The 20,024-nt window shown below is 31.8% G+C and overlaps 1 protein-coding gene across 1 annotated transcript in view; it reads left to right on the forward strand.

Annotated features, from left to right (window-relative positions):
• The window catches only part of LOC143080526 (A disintegrin and metalloproteinase with thrombospondin motifs 16-like), a 67,976-nt gene that overhangs the window by 15,242 nt on the left and 32,710 nt on the right, over positions 1-20,024 (forward strand). The window contains exons 2-3 of the mRNA XM_076256401.1: positions 1,210-1,261; positions 6,661-6,965. Coding sequence (XP_076112516.1) covers positions 1,210-1,261; positions 6,661-6,965 — 357 coding nt within the window. The remainder of the gene's footprint in view (positions 1-1,209; positions 1,262-6,660; positions 6,966-20,024) is intronic.

The raw sequence follows: 20,024 nt of genomic DNA on the forward strand, positions 1-20,024 counted from the left end.
CGGTATAACCAAATACCAGAAAGATACAGTGATTGGTTGATTGCGTATCTGTATATATCCTTATGTTGTTTCCTATTCAAAATTCAAATGAAAGAGAGAAAGATCAAGAGTTTAAGAAAGATATTAATTGTCTATTGTGTTGTGTTCTTCAATGATTGAAATATGCAAATCATTCATAAACATGAGAAATATTAAACTAGCGAAAAGTTATATACATGATTTGTAAGGATTTTAAATACTTAAATCTAAAAGAGAAAAGCGAATATCCAACAGCAAAGGTTAATGTGCATTGGCTTTCCAACAGTCTAGATCTGTTGTAATTAAAAATTAAAACATGTTGTCTTGGAAGCCATTGATCACAATTATAAAAAAGTAAATCACAAAAATACGGAAATACGGGAAGTCCCTAATCTAATGGCAAAATCAAAAGTTCAAACACACCAAATGAATGGATAACATTTGTAATAATCCTGACCTTCTACAGGCATTTTCTTATGTAGAAAATGGTGGAATAAACCTGGTTTTTAAGCTAGCTAAACCTCCCACTTGTATGACAGTTGCATCAAATTTCCATAATATTGAAAACGATGTGTGAACAAAACAAACAGACAAAATAATTAAAAATGTCAAAAAAGTACAAATGCAACACGAACCCCACCAAAAACTGGGGGTAATCTCACGTGCCCGGAAGAGTGAGCAGATCCTTCTCCACACGTGTTACCCGTCATGTTGCTCATGTTATTACAAAGCCGGTAAATAGTATAATTTGGTAGGTCCCATTCGTGAAAAGGGAACGGGATTGGATTGTAGTTATCACATAATGAACATTTTCGATATCAATTTCATAACGGTCAACCAACTCCTGGTGGCGTTAAAATGAGTCTTCTATAGTATTTGTAATTGGTGACAGGAAAAGTCTTTTGTGAAATTCACTTCAGAATAATTGTACACCTTAGAATTGATGGTCAACCAGTTGGTCCGTGCATTGATTTGTTTGGTATATTGGATGTGTTAACGAAGCAAATTAAACTGTATACAATATATTTTCTCCTATGTTAAAAAAATATGTTGCTATATGTGTGCTGATCTTTATATTAATATAAACTGGCTGATCTGATACAAATTTAGCAATAGTTGTTATACGATATCATCCTTCTACCTGAACTTGGGATATGCATACCAATTTTAAAATCATTTCTTTTTTTCCAGAATATAAGCCTACCAGTATTAGGAACAAACTCAGGGAAACTACTACCTCGAGGTAAGTATTATAAGATAGTTAAGGAATTTGATTGCACTTCATAATTTTTTGTGGTGTCAATATTTGCTTCTAGATAAATCTACCAAACATACATGAAACATTGACGCGCTAGTGGTATTATCAAGTAAGGAATGACAGACATATATTATGAGTCAGATGTGACTAGTGCTCACCGCAAAATGAAATGTACCTTTACAGTACAAAATGATCTTCACGACTATTTAATGTTGACTAACTGTCTTAAACATTCTCATATTAAAAAAAAAAATGGACACAGTAGAAATACCATAAATCACCCAACACACCAACCCCGCGTCAAAATCCGTTGTAAGGATCACTTCAGATGCAAGAGTGGGTAACAAGCTTTCCGATTTAGTAAAACAAAAAGGCAGAAGATACCAAAGGGACAAAACAAAAACTGAAACGAGGAAAAAAAACAAAAACGAAAGGCAATCAAAACACTGCATATAAGACTAAAGACTTAGCAACATTATCTAACTTTGAGTCTTGTATCATGCAGGTACTTTGTAAAGATAAGCATCAAACCATCGTGTTCACATACGCGTTTACATTTCTCCAATTTTGATTTCATCATTCAGGTTAAAAAGGTGAATGAAGACCAAATAAAAAGTTTGAACTTAAAATATAAAAGCTGCAATACTTAAAACAAACAAGCAAGCGCAAACATAGATTACACCAACCAGGAAGGAAAAACAACCAAATAACGACGAAAAATACAAAACAAAACATAGAAATCTAAAGGCTTTCTAACATTTTATTGCTTTACGATTCATTCGAAAAAAGATCAAATGCACAGCTATAGCTACTGCATGTAACCGTAGACCATGTACAATTTTACATCTCTATCACGAGGAAAGCCATCACTTACCAACAAAAGCTGTATTTAAATAGTTTAGTTTGCTGTCTGGTTTATAGAGCGATAGTCAAATGTAGGCGTTGCAATTTTTCAACCAGTTTAGGTCGTATTCCGAGCTAACGAAACGATATGGATGTGTAATGATCTTATTGTTTAAGAAACCTCGATGTCAAAGATATCACTTTAAAATAAATATATATGCAGTATGTGATGGGGTAAATTTATATTTTTATATGAAATAAATAATATTAACTTAACGGTGTCTCTATTGTGTATCAATAGCAAAGCTTGTGGTGAATGTAACTTTGGGAATAGACATAGACGGCGCATAAAACATATCAGACTTAGAGTTTTTGATAATAGTTTTAAATGTAGACAAAAATGGCGTAAAGGTAATGATTGATTTTGTATTTTTGATATATTTAATTACAGTTCCACTCCGAATGTTGCGATTATTTTGGTTAAATAAAATGTGTCATCCAATTTATCTTGCCAAGTAAAATGAGTAAACTTCTTCTGTTTAAAAAGTGAAAACCTATAGTACTAAAAGCCCATAAATCATTTCTTCACCTAAAGATTTGATAACATTTATCATGCAATTTTGTTTGATACTCGACTTTTTTCAGACGATCAAATGAAAATGGAATGTCAGGGATATCGTTTAACTAAAGACCAAGACAATATTGTTGCGATGACGTTTATCTCTTAAGATATATGTTAGGTGCATTGGTTATTTCAGATAGCTCAGGAATGTGCATGCACTACACACTTTTTTATGTGGTGTCAATATTTGCAATCAAAATGACAGACATGCATAACATGAGTCAGGTCTGACTATGGCTTACCGCAAGATGAAATGCACCTTAACAGTACAAATGATTTTGACAAAAGATGAAATATAAAGGCTTACCAAAGTTGACTTTATATCTTAAAATTCAAAGTCTCACACAATAGATATCGCATGAATATTTAGTATGTCGACAATGTAGACATCACTTACGATGCACGAATAACCTGTCCCAACATACCCTAGTCAAGGCCAGTTCAATTGAATAGTTCGAGGCGCCGGTGAATTTTGGGGTATCTTCAAAGTAAACGCCTTTGAATTTTTCTTTTTAATAAGGGGATCATTGGTGAGTGTTTTGTAGACGAAGCACGCGTCTATCTAACAGTTCATGATAATGGTAATTTACTTCTTAAGAATGGGAAGTTAACAATAAGTAATCTGAAATCATGGAGTTTTGTTAGACTAAAGATTTAAACCTTTATTTAATATGAAAGTATTCCCTAAAACAAAACATTTAACGAAAATGGCATGCACAACATATCCGATTATGAAATTGAAAACTTGATGTTTTATGCATGCCTGAAAGAAGGTCTAAAAAAGTTACGTTTAAATGGGTACAAGAATAGACCAGCTACAAGGGATACAAATTTATAAAACATTTGTCAACTAAATGTAGGTTGGAATATCAGTCCCCACACTCTACTAATTTGATAAGCTTCCAACAGAACATTTTTAAACATGGGATAGGGCATAAACGGGACATTCTAAAAATACAACTTTCGGTTCTTTGATTTTTAACTTCTTCTCATCCAGTCGATACATCAAGGCTCTTGTTCAAGAAAGAGGGGTGAAAGATACCAGAAGGACAGACAAACTCAAACAACTTAACTCGGAGTATTAAATGTGTGCTTTTAAGCATATACTCCTTTCGGACGTTAAAGTATATATAGAGGATTATATAAGCTTGGAGTTCAGTATTTTTGCTATTTTACTTTTTATATACAAATGCACTAGTATAACACTGCCATCAACGCAGCTGTGTTAAAGCTTTCGATTTTTATAAGTACATAAAACAAGAATCCAGCAGTAAAACGTATGGGCACTCTAACGCAGACGATTGAATATCAATAGAATCACCTGAGCAAGGTTTGTCTATGAATCAAATCAGAATAAGAGTAACACGGAGACGGTTACATTATTTCCTGGAGTGAAAAAAATTACGGTTAGCTAGGAAGTGATTGATTTTGTATTTTTATTCATTGAATCATTGTTCTACCCAGTACTATATTGCATATCAATTTTAATATATCAGTTGTAATTTATCTTGTCACATGTAGTATATCAATGTAACATAGTAAACGTCTTCTGTTTAAAGGGTGAAGACCTATAGCACAAAATGTCGATAAATCATTTTTTTCACGCGTAGATTTGATACCATATTCATGTAATTTGGTTTGATACACTGCTTTAGCGATCAAATTCAAACGTAATGTAAGCGATATCGTAAAAGCATATATAGACTGAGACAGATTTTTTGCGAGGACGTCTTTCTCTAAAGAGGTGCGTGAGGTGTTTATACATTTTATGAAAATCCGTTTGAATATTCAAAAGGTATACGTTGATTCTTTAATACTTATCAAGATATTGTAGAGAAAAGTTGATTGATAAATTCTTCATTAAAATGTAGAATTTTGATCTTTTTAATTTTTATTGTTATTTCTGTTTTAGAAAATAATCAAATAATAACAAATGTATGAATAGACATATCGCTGGTATCCAGAGGCGTGAATATGTTGCATGCAATAAATCTGGTGTATATCCTGTTAATAAACATCGACATGCAGTTTGCAAATTCATCATGCGATGCATAGCAGTATCTATTTTTGAAAAAAAAAGAAATTTATCGTTATGTAATGTTATTAATTTCCACCAAACTAATAGTGGGAGAGGAATTTAGTATTGCATTTGTCCGTTTGTCTTTATTCAAACACCTGTAGGCATTACCGTGATATGGAGGTCAGTGTACTAATTTCCCATCTTTACATATCATAGATAAAATCGTACAATAATTATACATGAAGTGTACATAAACCTTGTTAAATGTTATGGGAACGTATTAGTGGTTATGACCTGATATTCTTGGGTAAATACCAAATTTTAATTTGTTAAATTGGCCGTTTTTTTTTAGACTTCCACCTTGGAGTTCGGTATTTTTGTTATTCTATTTATCAAAATAATAAATTTTGTACGTCCAAAGTATATTCTGGATTGTCAACTATAAAGAACGCATTTTAAAGCCAACAATGAAAAAATATGTCGAAATGTTATAAAAGTAGCTAAACAACGCATAATCTAGTATGAATTTGATTTTTACAATCAAATGTAGGATAAAGTAATTGTTACAAGAACACAATTGCAAGGACTATTATGGGCATTCGCTATACCTCATTTACTCATTGGCAATAAGACAACATCTTCTTATATTGATATCTAGTGCTATTGTATTTACTATAATGTTTTACTTTCAACGTCTTTTTTGTATATTAAATATGTTTTTAAGTAAAGTTAAGTTCGAGAAGAAAAAACAACTTTTAAAGAAAACTTTTGATCGTTATTATATTACATGTGAATATTTGTATTTGTACCGGTTTGTGTTTTCTTCTTTCGTTTCAGGATGGGTTTTTTCTGCGTATAATTAAGGGCGGTTGTGTCCGTCGACATACCTAAAAAAATATTCATTTCCTATCATAAATATCATAACGATAACCCATAATTCATTTATGCTGAAAAGATGAATGTGTTGCCACAGGAACTATAAACACATGGCTTTTTTCGTCAATTAGGTCATAAGTTACGCTCTAGATAAAACTAGGTAACTTACTTATCTTCATATGATATAATCTATCCTTCCTTTCATTAAAATAAATGTAAATTAGAAAGATGTTATACCAATTAACGTATCTTGTAAATTAACAGGTGGGGGGAGTATTACAACAGAAATGCTTAAACACAGATTGACAGTCGATATATGTAAAACCAAAATGGAAAATTCAGTTGGCTATACAATCAGAACAATTATGAATAAAGAAAAAAATCTCATATTTTTGTGGGTTCTTCAAAAATTGGTTTCGAGCACACCTGACAAAAATTATGAATTCCAAGATTATATTCCTTAACTATCAGCTGCTGTATTTCGTAAACGACCTAATTCGTCATCGTAATTAGTACAGGATCAAACGTTTATATGTATTAAAATTTATCTTTTTCCTAAACTAAGCATAAAACTATGTTCAAAAGTATGCCATAATGAATCATAAAAATTAGAATTTTCATTGTCCTACTCAGAATACCTTTCCCGATTTGCGGCTTCTCGACACATATGTGTGTGATTGAAAGACATGTTGTTTTGTTTTTTTTTTTTTTTTTTTTTATTTTAATTTATTTATTTACATGGGTTAATAGTCGCAGGTTCTTTCGGCAAAAAATACTTCATTTTAACTGTTCTGTTCCAACCGGCAGTTAATTCAATATAGTGTTGCCATTGAATGCATTATGAATTTGGTTCCTTACATGATTCCTATCGAAAGAGTTTGAGGATGGGAATAATAAATGAAAAAGGAATTTAACGCTTGTATATCTTTTATTCTTAAATCTAAATCCTATACGTCTAATTCAGATAACATCATCAATGTATAATTCGTATTTGATAATTGCCTAACAAATTATTTTCTTCAGATTACCAACTGATATACCCTATCATCTCAGAAGAACCTCATTTTTCGACTGTATACTCAAGCCAGCGACACCGTCGTAGTGCTCCTCAACTCAGGAACGACCTGTTTTTAAACTTCACAGCTTTCAATCAAACATTCCAGCTTCATCTTAGACGTAATGGACATTTTGTAGCACCTCATTCCTTTGTCCAATATCGATATTACAATGTGTCATCATCAACTGAAAGTATTGAAAAACAGTGTTATTTCAAAGGGAAAGTTGCTACGAGGAGAGGAAAAGCTGCTGTATCCCTATGTGATGGCGTGGTAAGTTCTTTTCATCAACTGTACCAAATTTGCATACCTATGTCTCATTTGCATATGACTCATTTACATACGCCTCATTTGCATAAACAGGCCTATTTGCCAGGTGTTAAAATATTATTCATTTGCATGAATGTAATGATCATGGTTTAGAATCATCTTACAGTTTGATCTAGAATTACTGTAGGTTATTTTTTCTTTAAAACTGATCCTCAAGTAACAATCGATATTATTTTAAAATAACAGCGTCTGATTTTAAATTTATAGCTGTAATTTGATATGCCATCTGAGTATATTAGGCTCTGTTTGTATGTAAATACCTTCAAGGAGTTTATATTTTTCAAATCGTTCTTGACCGTTAATAAATCATGCACTTAATAGTTATCAAAGGTACCAGGATTATAATTTTGTACGCCAGACGCGCGCCATAAGACTCATCAGTGACGCTCATATCAAAATAACTGTCTAATCTATTCTATTTATGGTAAAAATTTGTGAAAAAAAAAATTCTGCGTATTTGACAATGCCATTTCTAATTTTTCTGGGCTTTTTTTTACATCTGTTTCTATGTATTGTAGTGCAAATGACAAAGGAAGAAAACAGTATCTGGATTTGATCTAGGGTTTTTCAAAATCTTTTTGTAATGGACGGATTTGGCTATTCTTTTGTTATCCCTTTTAGTCACACAGCCCTTCGCGTATTCAAATAATTTTATATACTTAGCTTTCAATTTTTTGCTTTATTATTGGTGACTATAGGTGAATTCTAAAAAGCGCTTCGGACTCCCCAAATTTTTCAAACATTTTTTTCATTTGATAGCTTTTGTCGGTTTTGTATGATTACTGTTCTTTCAGCTGTTAATCTGAGACCAGTTTGCTACATTAATTTTATTGTTGAAATTGAATCAACGAATACTATGTAACTAGTTGACCAAATAATGTTGGAATGATATGAAACTCGTGTTGGAAGGAGTAAACGCATGTATCATTTGGTGTAGGGTATAACGAGTACATTCTAATTTAATAATTACATTTGTTTATGTATTTCAATATAATTTTGTAAACAGAAAACTTTAGTCTCACGGACGATAAATTTAAACCATTTCAGATAAATTTGTTTAAAAATATTTATTGACTGATTGATAATTACAAATATCAGGGCAACAAATATGTAATTTCAGATAAACAAGTAACTGATTTGGTAAGGTGTTCACTATAAATGTTGATATAACATTTGACTTATTACAAACTGTAAACAAATAGAGATATGAACTAGTTGATGTTGCGTAATGCAGTGATTAAGAATCAAAGAATAACCCGTATGTTTATGTTGTTTTGTGACATTAGTGGTTAGAACTGTATATAACTTGTCCTGTAAATAGTTCTTTATTGAAGATCACTGACATGATGAAACTTTAACAGTAAAATATCATATCCAATGAAATAGGACCGATGCAAAAATGTATATTAAATTTTAACAAACATCTATTATTCCCACATTATGATTTAAATCCATGCTTTTTGAGATATCGTAGCAAAACCGCCTGTACTGCGTCCAGTGTTCTAAGAGCGACGTCGGACAACATAGGTACTGTGGATTCATTTATATTCGTTGGATACCAATTTTTGAAGATTCTGTGGGAACAGGGGGACAACGAATTTAAATGTTCAACGAAATACATAGTTTCCATAGGAATGTATGCAAATTTTCTCAAACAACGAAATTAAATATCCACGAATATACAAGTTTTCCGCAATCCACGAAAATTGGTATCCACGAAAATAGATAAATCACAGTATATAATTTTAGTTAGTCGAATACATCGTCGGGTTCACATGGCGTTAAAACACAGTACATGATGTATGGTGGTATGAAGATGATATACTTTTTGTATCAATTGTTTTTGTCAGTCGTAATAGATGAAAATATTTATGATGTAGTCACATCAATATGCAGATCTAACATTGCTTGGCTTATTTTTAGACGAATTTTGTATTATTATATTTATACAAGGTGTATTACGCATATTTTGTTTAAGTCTTAAGAATAATTCGATATACGAGAAGTCGATAGTTATGAACCAACCCTGAACTATTTAAAAAAAAACGGATAAAATAATTGTTTTTCAAAAAGTATAATAACTAAAATACCGACTCCAAGGAAAATTCAGAACGGAAAGTCTGTAATCAAAAGGCAAAATCAAAAGCTTAAATACATCAAATATGAATAACAACTGTCATATATATATTTTATCTAAAAAAAGAAAAAAAAAACAACTGTCATATTCCTGACTTGGTACATGCATTTTTCTTATGTACACCTCGTTTTCTAGCTAGCTATACTTCTCACGTGTATAACATTTGCATTAAACATTCTATTATATAGCCAACGATGTGTGAACAAAACAGACATAATGGGTAAAAATGTCAAATATAGGGTACAACAGTCAACATTGTTTCTATAATCTGAATCTTAATCACTATGCATAACTGTTTGGTTAGTTAAACGATAAACCTGTTGATAGGTAGACATTCACGAGTTTGTTTGAATAGGATTTCCTTTGCGCGGTAGATGTTGTAGAAGTAGTCATTTACGGTACAGTTTGACAAGTTGTCGTTTATGAGTACAATTTTGATCAGAAGTAATGTACTTGCAATGAAATAAAGTAACCATGTATGCATACAAAATTTAATTAAATAGTTATGTACTCATACGAAATGATACATGATTCACGTTCGCATATATAAAATGATATGAAGTAGGCATATACGCGTACGAAATTATTCATGTTCGCATACGAGATACTATTCCGTAGTCATGTGCGCGTACAAAATTATATATATTCAAGAGTCATGTACACATGCGAAATAGTATATTGAGTAGTAATGTGCGCATACAAAATGATTTTAAGTAGGCATATAAGCGTATGGATAATTCGTGTACCCATACGATAGAATACTAGTATTCAGTAGTCATCCACGCATACGAAATTTTGATCAGTAGTCATGAACCCATACGAAATAATGTCCAGTAGTCATGTACACGCACAGAATTATATTCAGGATTCGTGTACGCGAAAGAAATGCTAGTAATTATAAGTAGTTATGTGCGCATACGAGGTGAAAGCGTATAGGCATGTGTGTGACTGATCTTTGTTTGAGATAGCATAATAAAAGCATAGCATAATAAAATCATATCTGATATTCATCCTCAGTCATAATTACCTTCCATCATTACCAAACTGAACAAAGAAATAACACGACTGGTGCCGTATACGGTGCAGGAAATGCTTACCCTTCCGGTGCACCTGATTTCACTCCCGGTTTTTAGTGGAGTTCTTGTTGTTTCTAATTTATTATTTATCACTGTTGATGTAAATGTCCTTTGGTTTTGTGCGTCTTTGTTTACTCCTGGGTTTTGATTGTAATTGTCTTTTCTGCATGATAAATAAAAAGGTTCATGTCTGCAGTTAAAGTATTCTGATTATTGTGAATTACGTTTGATGAGTACACTGCATTGAAAAATACAATTAACTGTTTATATTATTTAAATAGTTTTTTCTAAATGGATTTGTGTAGCTAAAAAATAAATCTATTTCAAAATTATGCCTTAACTTCAGCTTTGAAATATGCAGTATATAAATATAAAAGATGAAATTTATTTTTATTTATTTTCATTTATGACATACATGATAAACGAGCTGTTTGAAAGAGTAATATTTCCACATTGCATAGAATAAAACACCATGCATTTTGTAAGAAATATGTTTTCTTGGTGATAATTTGTCGATGCTTTTGATAGCTGATCATATTTCAAAAGAAATGATAAAATCTTTAAATATTAAAGTTATGAAGTCAAATGAAATATGTGTTAAACACAGAAAGATGAAATATCAACATTCCGTTAAGAACCAACGTGCTTGGCAGAACTGCATATAATAATACTCATTTTTATCAAGATCCAAATTTTGTTGAAACGGACGAAATACGCTTATAATTATAATTATAATTTAACATTTTGTCTTCGTAAGGGAACTGTAAGCCATCTACATATGATGTGGAAGTGCAGGGTGTACATGTAACTTCGTTGTCGTGACAAAATTATGGCTAGTTTTAGCCCATATACTAGTAGGATACAAAAGGGGATCATAGTATAAAACCCATTAGCTAATCCTAATATTTATTGCTATTGTATCCACTCACGAGAAAAACATTATAACCTGAAGAGACATCCCTAAACCATTACATTACATAAATATGTTTATGATTATTATTACTATAATATTATAATCATTACTATCCGTGACCAGAAATATTTCATGACAGATGATGTTGATGTAAGTCATTTCAGTCCCTACCCAAGACTGCGGGAATGTTATATTGCTGACCGAATAGTGAGTCTGACCTTTACATAAGTGTGCTTTTGTTAAGTCGTGTTAGTTTGTCCTGTCTTATTTGCGATAACACCATTTTAACCTAGTTTGACTGGTACTATATTCAGTTAGATTATTCTCCAAGATGTGTTTTTATGGTTTTTGCAAGTCAATGTTTTGTATAGTGTTTTGGTGTGTTGCTCATAACAGTCTAATGTTGGATTCCATAACAATGCCCCCAAAAAAATCTTATTATCAAAATTAACATCATGTGCATACTTGGTACCAGGGTACATGTGAAACGAATAGAATGCTTTAATTATTGCTGCATGCCTATTTCAACCCGGTTAAATGACTAAAAGCTCCGAATAAAGAATCAGATGTTTGCAATGAAAGAAAATATATCTATATAGCATGCACTTTGATCATAGTACAAAATAAGAAATGATCTTTTTTTTGCATATAAAAAAATTGACAGCAAAATAAATAACATTGTAATTTTTGAAGGCTAATTATTGATACCATCAGGCCCATCTATGCACTATACTGAAAGAACAATCAAAATACTGGTAATTTGTAAAGAGCTTGCAGTTTTTCCTCTCTAAATATCCGTACTTTTTGTCAGTCCTTGCTTGACATCTCTACTTGACAGCTGATCAAATTTCAAAAGAACAGATAACATTTAAAAATCACATAAGTTAATAAAGTGTAAAAAGTGAGAAGAAACATTATCGCACCTGTTTTGACAATTTAATTTCATATCTCCGTATCCTCTATGGAAGGAATAGATTGTTTCTTGTAAGATAAATAACAATTGAAGGTAAAACAGAAGATTTATTTGAAAGATAAACAAAATTTAAAAGCTTTGAAGGTTGACAGATGTGACAATGAAATTTTACTACAGAAAACTTAAATTAATGATTAAGAAAAAGCTATTTCATTTAAATTATCAAAGCTAGTGACAACTGACTGAAAGCATTTTAGTAACTGCTTTGTTATATTGCTTTCTTCTGAAGGTCTTCCTATCGTCATTGCACATGGTTTATAATACTTTACCGACAAACGGGAACGCCTCTGTCAATGTCCTTTTTTACAGTTCCATCATTTAGGGTGGGTGTGGCATAGCTACCAGATTTATTTGCACCAGACGCGCGTTTCGTCTACAAAAGAATCGTCAGTGACGGTCGAATAAAAAAATGTTTAAAAAAAAGCCAAATAAAGTACGAAGTTGAAGTGTATTGAGTACGAAAAATTCCTAAACGTTTTGTCAAATACAATTAAGGTAATCTATTTCAGAGGTAGTAAAACCTTAGTATCAAAATTGACATGAGAACTGAGTTTCCGTTGGATCCATTTTGTTCATATAGCTCTTCAACTGTGTCGGTTCTTAAATTTCTTTTTGTTTCAAATAATCGGCTTTGTCAGTCCATGAAGAAGGAGATTTAAGAGAAGCGTTTCGGAAGCGCAAGATTTATGCTGTTTCCATATTTTTGCTATAGTAAACTAAGGTAACCAAAAAATTTAACTTTATCTGGTTTGGACGAACGGACAATAAAGACTGGTGACATTACGTTCACTTCTTTCGTAGACATGGTGTAAATAATCATATGCCAGCACTTCGGTGTTGACATAAATATCAATTATATGGTAATTTTTTTATAAATTTACTTGTTGCAAAAGTATAAATTATTCGAAATACTAAGGATTTTCTAATCCCAGGCATATTTTCCTTAGTCGTTTTTGGCACAACTTTGGGGAATTTTGGGTCCTCAATGCTCTTCAACTTTGTAATTAATTCGGCTTTCTAACTTTTATCTGAGCGTCACAGATGAGTCTTATGTAGAGAAAACGCACGTCTGGCGTATCAAATTAAACCTGATACCTTTAATAACTATATGCAATGAGAGGTAAAAATTCGTCCCATTTTCATAATAACTACTTGACACAGTACCTTATCATAAAAACGAACATAGTATTGGTTATCAAGCAAACAATCTATTAATATACAAGTCTGTGATTTGGAATTGTTATTGCTTGCAGAATATTCAATTAACCAGATCAGGTTAAAGCATTTAACATAATGATTATTTTACATCTGTCTAAATAACTTCATTTATGAATTATGGTGTAGGTAAATGATGTCACGAAACATCTTTAAAGTGAGAGCTGCGTGTTGCAGATATGAATGTTATGCGCATGTTATTACGCAACAGTCTGTTCCTACAGTGACGAAAGGTAATTTGTTTCCTGTAATCAGCAAACCTCTTTTACCTCATCTCATAAAACATTAAATCATATCTTTGAAGAAAATTATTTATGATACCAGTAACAAAATTCTTTGCTAATTTGATAGACAGTTATGTTGAATTAGGAACTTTAAATGAAACGTGAATCTAGATTTAATTTGACAAAATATATTCGGTAGACATATTTTTTAAGATTTTTTGCTATATAAATCATGACCCATGTAATAGTTTTTACTTCTGTTGGTTCATCAAGTTACAACAAAAAGTATTAAGTAATGTTTAAAAAAAAGGCAACTTTTTTTGTTATTTATTAGAATGTAAAAAAGTTGACCGAAGCACATTTTTGTATAAAAATCATATGCATTACACACTTACGAAGCTTTAAAATGGTAACACCATATTCAAATTTAAAAAAGGAGAAACAGTTTAAAAATCGCAGTTGAAATGAATATTTCTTATCTGTCTTAAGTATTTAAATCGTATTTAGGAAAATGGAATAATACCAGGGATATCCAATTTCTAAATACTAATAAAAGCAGACAACACAACTGCTAAAATGGAGAAGAAAAAAAAAACGAACAGAAAATAGACAGTCAACTAAACGCTACACAGAAAACTAAAGATTCAGCACCACAAATCCCATCAAAAACCGGTGCGATGAACTCATGTGGTCCGGAAATATCGTGTACACACTGGGCATTTGAAAATATGGTTACACCAACATGATCGGATGCACGACGAAGAAGTACAAAAAAGTGATCATATAAAAAACAGAAGAAAAAACGATATAGCTATTGAAACCTAATAAATTGCTAATATTTTGCTAATATTGGTCCTCTCATAATGTATTTGATTATTTAATATCTTTGGAAAGCATTTGACTTTTAAAATGTCTCTGATGTCGAATTTTAGTAAAACAAAATGTACGAAGACAGAGACTTATTTGGTCAATTGTATCTTCGGAGAGATCTACTTCAACAATAATGCTATCATGTTAATTTTTTTTTTGCGGGGGGGGGCTTTATAAATATTTTGATATGAGCGTCACTGATGAGTCTTATGGAGACGAAACGCGCGTCTGGCGTACTAAATTATAATCCTGGTACCTTTGATAACTATTTTCCTGTTACAAAACTTTGAATTGTTCGAAAAACCAAGGATTTTCTTATCCCAGAAAAAGATTACCTTAGCCGTATTGGGCACAACTTTTTTGGAATTTGGGTCCTCTATCCTCTTCAACTTTGTACTTGTTTGCCTTTACTACTATTTTGATCTGAGCGTCACTGATGAGTCTTATGTAGACGAAACGCTCGTCTGGCGTATTAAATTGTAATACTGGTACTTTGATAACTGTTTACACCACCGGGTCGATGCCACTGCTGGTGAACGTTTCGTCCCCAAGGGTATCACCAGCCCAGTAGTCAGCACTTCGGTGTTGACATGAATATCAATTATAATTTTAAAAATTTCCTGTTAAAAAAATTTGAAACACTATAAGGATTTTCTTATCCCAGGAAGAGATTACCTAAGCCGTATTTGGAACAACTTTTTGGGGGAATTTGGGTGCTCTATGCTCTTCAACTTTGTACTTGTTTGGCTTTACAACTATTTTGATCTGAGCGTCACTGATGAATCTTATGTAGACGAAACGCGCATCTGGCGTATTAAATTATAATCCTGGTACCTTTGATAACTGTTTTATACCAACACTACATACAAAAATCTATCAGATGCATTGATCATATGTGATTGTGTTGGTGTTTCGAGAGAGAATGCAAAAACGAATGATGTCTTACTTCGAAAAATTGAAAATTGATGGATATAAGTTGAAGCGAGATATAAAATCTTCCAATCCTCAAATCAACAAAGTAAGCATAATAAGTTAGTGAAAAAAAGACGAGTCCAGCATATATGAAATTGTATGATTTGGCTTAATATCCACAAGTAAGATTTAAAAGGGATGGACGTTTGATGACCTCGAACGTTTAAACATTTGTCTTCCAAACCTTGTAACTCTCAAGAATTTATTTGACGTTGATTACGTCACAAAATCACGAAAAATAGTACCTTATGTCTATATTACAAATCACTAGAAATAAATTTAAAAGATTTATTAATCAAGATATGTATCATTTATTTTTTGTAAAATATTTAATTTCACTCATTTCACTTTAATACAGACGTGACATTGAGGATGTTAAGCAGAGAAGAATAGATACCATTGGTATAATAATTGTAGGTGTTATGCAGTGAATATAGCTTGATGATTTGATATAGATGAATGCATTGCATGACAATTCATTCATTATCGTAACTAAACCCGTGTGCATTTCAAAAGATCTAATATGTGCACAAAATGTGCGATGGTGATGCATTTACTGACAGGTGATCAGTTAAAGCACTCTTTTTATGAGGTGATAAATATGTTTTTAAAATTGTTTTATGAACCAAGTGACCTTTGGGTTAAAAGACCGAGTTTACTGTGACTAACACTGGAGCTTGACTGTTTATATATCACATTATTATGTTTCAATATTGAGTTAAGTTAAAAGGATACCTCGAGATCATATGGTTTTGGTATATCATTATCATTTTGGTGTAAATGCATACAATATGATGACAATTGACAAATAGGAAAGAAATACAAACTTGCTTATAAATTTTGAGACGACTTGCCACAAACTGATTAAAGTTAACAGAATCTGCTGTTTAAAAGAACTTTGGTATATATCTTATCATTTCGATGTACATGTATTTAATAGGATGGCAATAGACAAATATGTAAGAAAAAAAATACAACTGGCTTTGGAAGAAGAGTGGCGAAAACATAATGTATATTTCTACGTTATAAGTGAACTTTGGGGCATATCTCTGATTCAGAAAAGCACAAATATACTGCACTGTTTTTTTTTTTCCAAAAAAAGTTGACAAAGCTAACTTTAACACAACATTTATCAGAATACCACAATATTGTCATTATAACGCAGTCGTTACCCAACAAGTAGAATAGAGATCAGAAGCAAGGATTGTTTCAAAGAGACAACAACCCGATCAAACAGCAGAAAAGAGCCCGAGTGGCCTCCAATTGATCTTCAATGCAACAAGAAAAATCAACACCCGGCGTGGAATTGTCTAATTACTTCACGTGCATGCTTTTAATGAACCAAATTTTTTAGCTCTGTTTGTACATTAAACTTTTTGGCTAATAGATCTAAACGCTAGAATAACGAAATTTAACTCCAAAAATTATTACGAATGCAAAAACACTGCATATATATTTCACTTTGAGTTACAAGATCGTAATTTCAGCAAGTTTAAATTGTCCTTCCGTTTAAAATCTTGTATTGCGAACTTAATCCTTTGCAGCTCCATTGTTTGCACGAAAGTTATACATTATGGTGGATCAACTTTTTATTAATCAATTAAGTCGTAGTTTTTATGGAGTGATGAATATGTTTTGAAATGGTTTGAAGAAACCGCAGGTCATGAGGGTCAGGAGACAATGTTTGTTTGATAAAGATACTAAATCGTGATAAATGGAAATATAAAAAAATTTCCTCACTTGATATGCCAAAATATTTCAACTTGACAGATATTTTCAGCTACATAACATACTGAGGTTTCACAGTTTTCACAAAAGAAACAAAAATGACAATTGACGAATTCAGTGAGAAATCTTAACCAGTTATTATTGACTGTACGAATTACATGCCAATCAGCTGACAGAACTAGTTCTCAGAACTCATTGCTAATTTCCTTTTAAAATTAACATATTATATCAAACAAGTATGCTAAGCAACATAGTTGAATCTATTCTTCTCTTTTACATCGTTTTACATGGTAAAATTAAGGACTTACAAACTGATTCTTATTTATTTGAAATTAAAGTTAGCGCCATGAATGTATGCTTTATCATTTTGATGGTGAACAACGACTGGTTCGTTGTAGTACGAAAAGGTAAAATTACAAAAACACTTAACTCTGAGGAAAATTCAAAACGAAAAGTCCCTAATCAAATTACTGACACTCGTCTGAGCATTTTTTTTTTTTTTTTTTTATATATATATACAGGTATATAGGGGAAAAAATTCTGAGACGAGTGCCTGTGAATCAAATGGCGAAATCAAAAGCTCAAACACATCAAACGAATGGATTACAACTGTCATATTCCTGACTTGGTTTAGGTTTTTATGTAGAAAATGGTGGATTAAACCTGGTTTTAAAGCTAGCTATACCTCTCACTTTTTTGACAAAAATAGAAACTATAATGAATCCTATAGCGACATGTAACATGTCCTGTTACTCACTACTTTTTACTGACAGACATTTACTTGTGGAGGTTAAGCTAACTTTCTATTTTATGGTTTGTTTATGTTGGTTTCTGCATGATATGTCTCTATATTTGTACAATATATTCGTTATGTTCTAACAAAGTGCATTGGCAGTTCAAGGGTTAAGTCCATATAATATATAAATTTACACATTACAAGTGGTTGGTTATACAAATGTAGAAGCATAATCATAAATCTTCTCGACCGTACGTGCATTTTCGGAATGTAGGATACAAATATGAATGATAAGCCTCATACTTTATTTATACCTTGAATTACTTATTTCCGTTCTCTCGCTCGCTAGAATGTGAAAATATGTGATTCTATGAACTGATTTGACAGGGAAAATAGATATGTCACAAGCATTTCACGGTGGATTGCTCTGACCCTGTAAAGTTTACCACCCCTGGAGAAATAATGTGTTAGTACGGTGTATTTATTTAAGCAAGGTCAATTAAATTAGTTAAACGTTAAATCAAGTGTGCCCTTATATACACTTAAAACGGAAGTTGTTACGTTGGGAGATCAATTATACTTGTCAGTGTCATCGTTATCTCTGATTTTATTATTATATATGGACAAATATTGGAAAAAGCATGCTGCTAGGGCCAAAAGTTCCAGGTTAACAACAGTTCTAGGGTTGTTTCGATGAATTTAATGATTTAATTATATCAAATGGGTAGCATAATTGAGTTTAAATACAACAAAAGCACGATTCCGATCACATGACGATGCCTTTTAAAGTTCATGGTAAAATAGCAATAGTAAAACAATCTGTCGATATAACTGGCACATCTTAATTAACTATTCAAAGCATGTGAAAGTAGTTATTATTTTTTTTTGGTTTTTTTTTTTTTTTTTGTTTATTTGGTTGTTGTTTTTATGTGTGTGCTTATGTTTAGTCTTTTTTGTTGTTCCCAACTTCTGTACTCTTTACACAATTTAAAATTTTAAACCTACAACAAAATGTAAAGACAAAATTAAAAAAAATATATAGTAAGACTTTATTTAAGGATGTACTTAGGTGAGGTTAGGTGAAAATTAATAAATTAAGAAGTTAAAATTGATACTATAAGCTGGTAGAGCATCAATTAAGGATAAAAATAAGCTAAAAATATTGATAGGTCATGGACCTTCTTTTCGAGATATTTGAGATTTAAAATATGGCGGGAAAAGGCTGACTCGGACTTTTACCTTATATTTGCATTGGTACTATTAGTTCTCAAAACAAAAGAAAGAAAATTAAGAATCTTCTAAAATTTTGGTAAATGACCTTTCATGAGCTTCTAAGTCTTATATGAAAAAATAAATGGGTGTTATGGGGCAAAATATTTTACATTGTATTGTATGGAAAAACACCAAGGAGTCCGAACATTTGACACAAATTCCAAAACCTCACCTAAGTACACCTTAAGGAGGGACTAATAATAATTGGATGTAGATAAACTCTTGATTCTACAAATAAAAATCAGTGAAGAATTTCATAAAATTACTGGATTTTATGGCAACATATTCGTAACGTTCCAGTTGATGGATCTATTTTTAAGATTCCGGCATTCCTAAGGAAACCAAATGTACGCCTTTGCTTACATACTCCCCCTTACTCTGACGAGGTAGTTTTCATGCAGGCTCTTCTCAAATATATGAAAATAACTTGGACCTTAAGTTCACTATCTGGATAAGGTTATCCATTTGAAATTCAGTATTGCTGACGAACATGATTATGTCGATTTGGTTGACCATTATTGACTAACTGTTTCGCAGACGTCCACGGATATATATCAGACATCATTTTATAACAATCTTGCTTTCCTTTCTTCGATTACGACAGGCCATCAAAATGTTACTTGCACAAGCAACCGTAAATACCATTGTCACTAGTGGAACAGGACAGCGGTTTGGACAGCTGAACTGGCTTGACTGTCTGTTTCTGTTCTTGTGAAAATAAATTCATCCCGATTCTTTGTTTGATTTGTTGTCTTTCTTTAACATAAAAAGTCAAAACCAACTTATCAGACTAGGAAGTTGTCCATCACCAACCTTTCAATAAATTGAAATTGGTAATAAAAATTAAGATCAGTCAAAGGGAGATAATCCATGTCAAATTTCTTTA

The sequence above is a fragment of the Mytilus galloprovincialis genome, chromosome 6 (assembly GCF_965363235.1).
Source record: "Mytilus galloprovincialis chromosome 6, xbMytGall1.hap1.1, whole genome shotgun sequence".
Classification (NCBI taxonomy): Eukaryota; Metazoa; Mollusca; class Bivalvia; order Mytilida; family Mytilidae; genus Mytilus; species Mytilus galloprovincialis.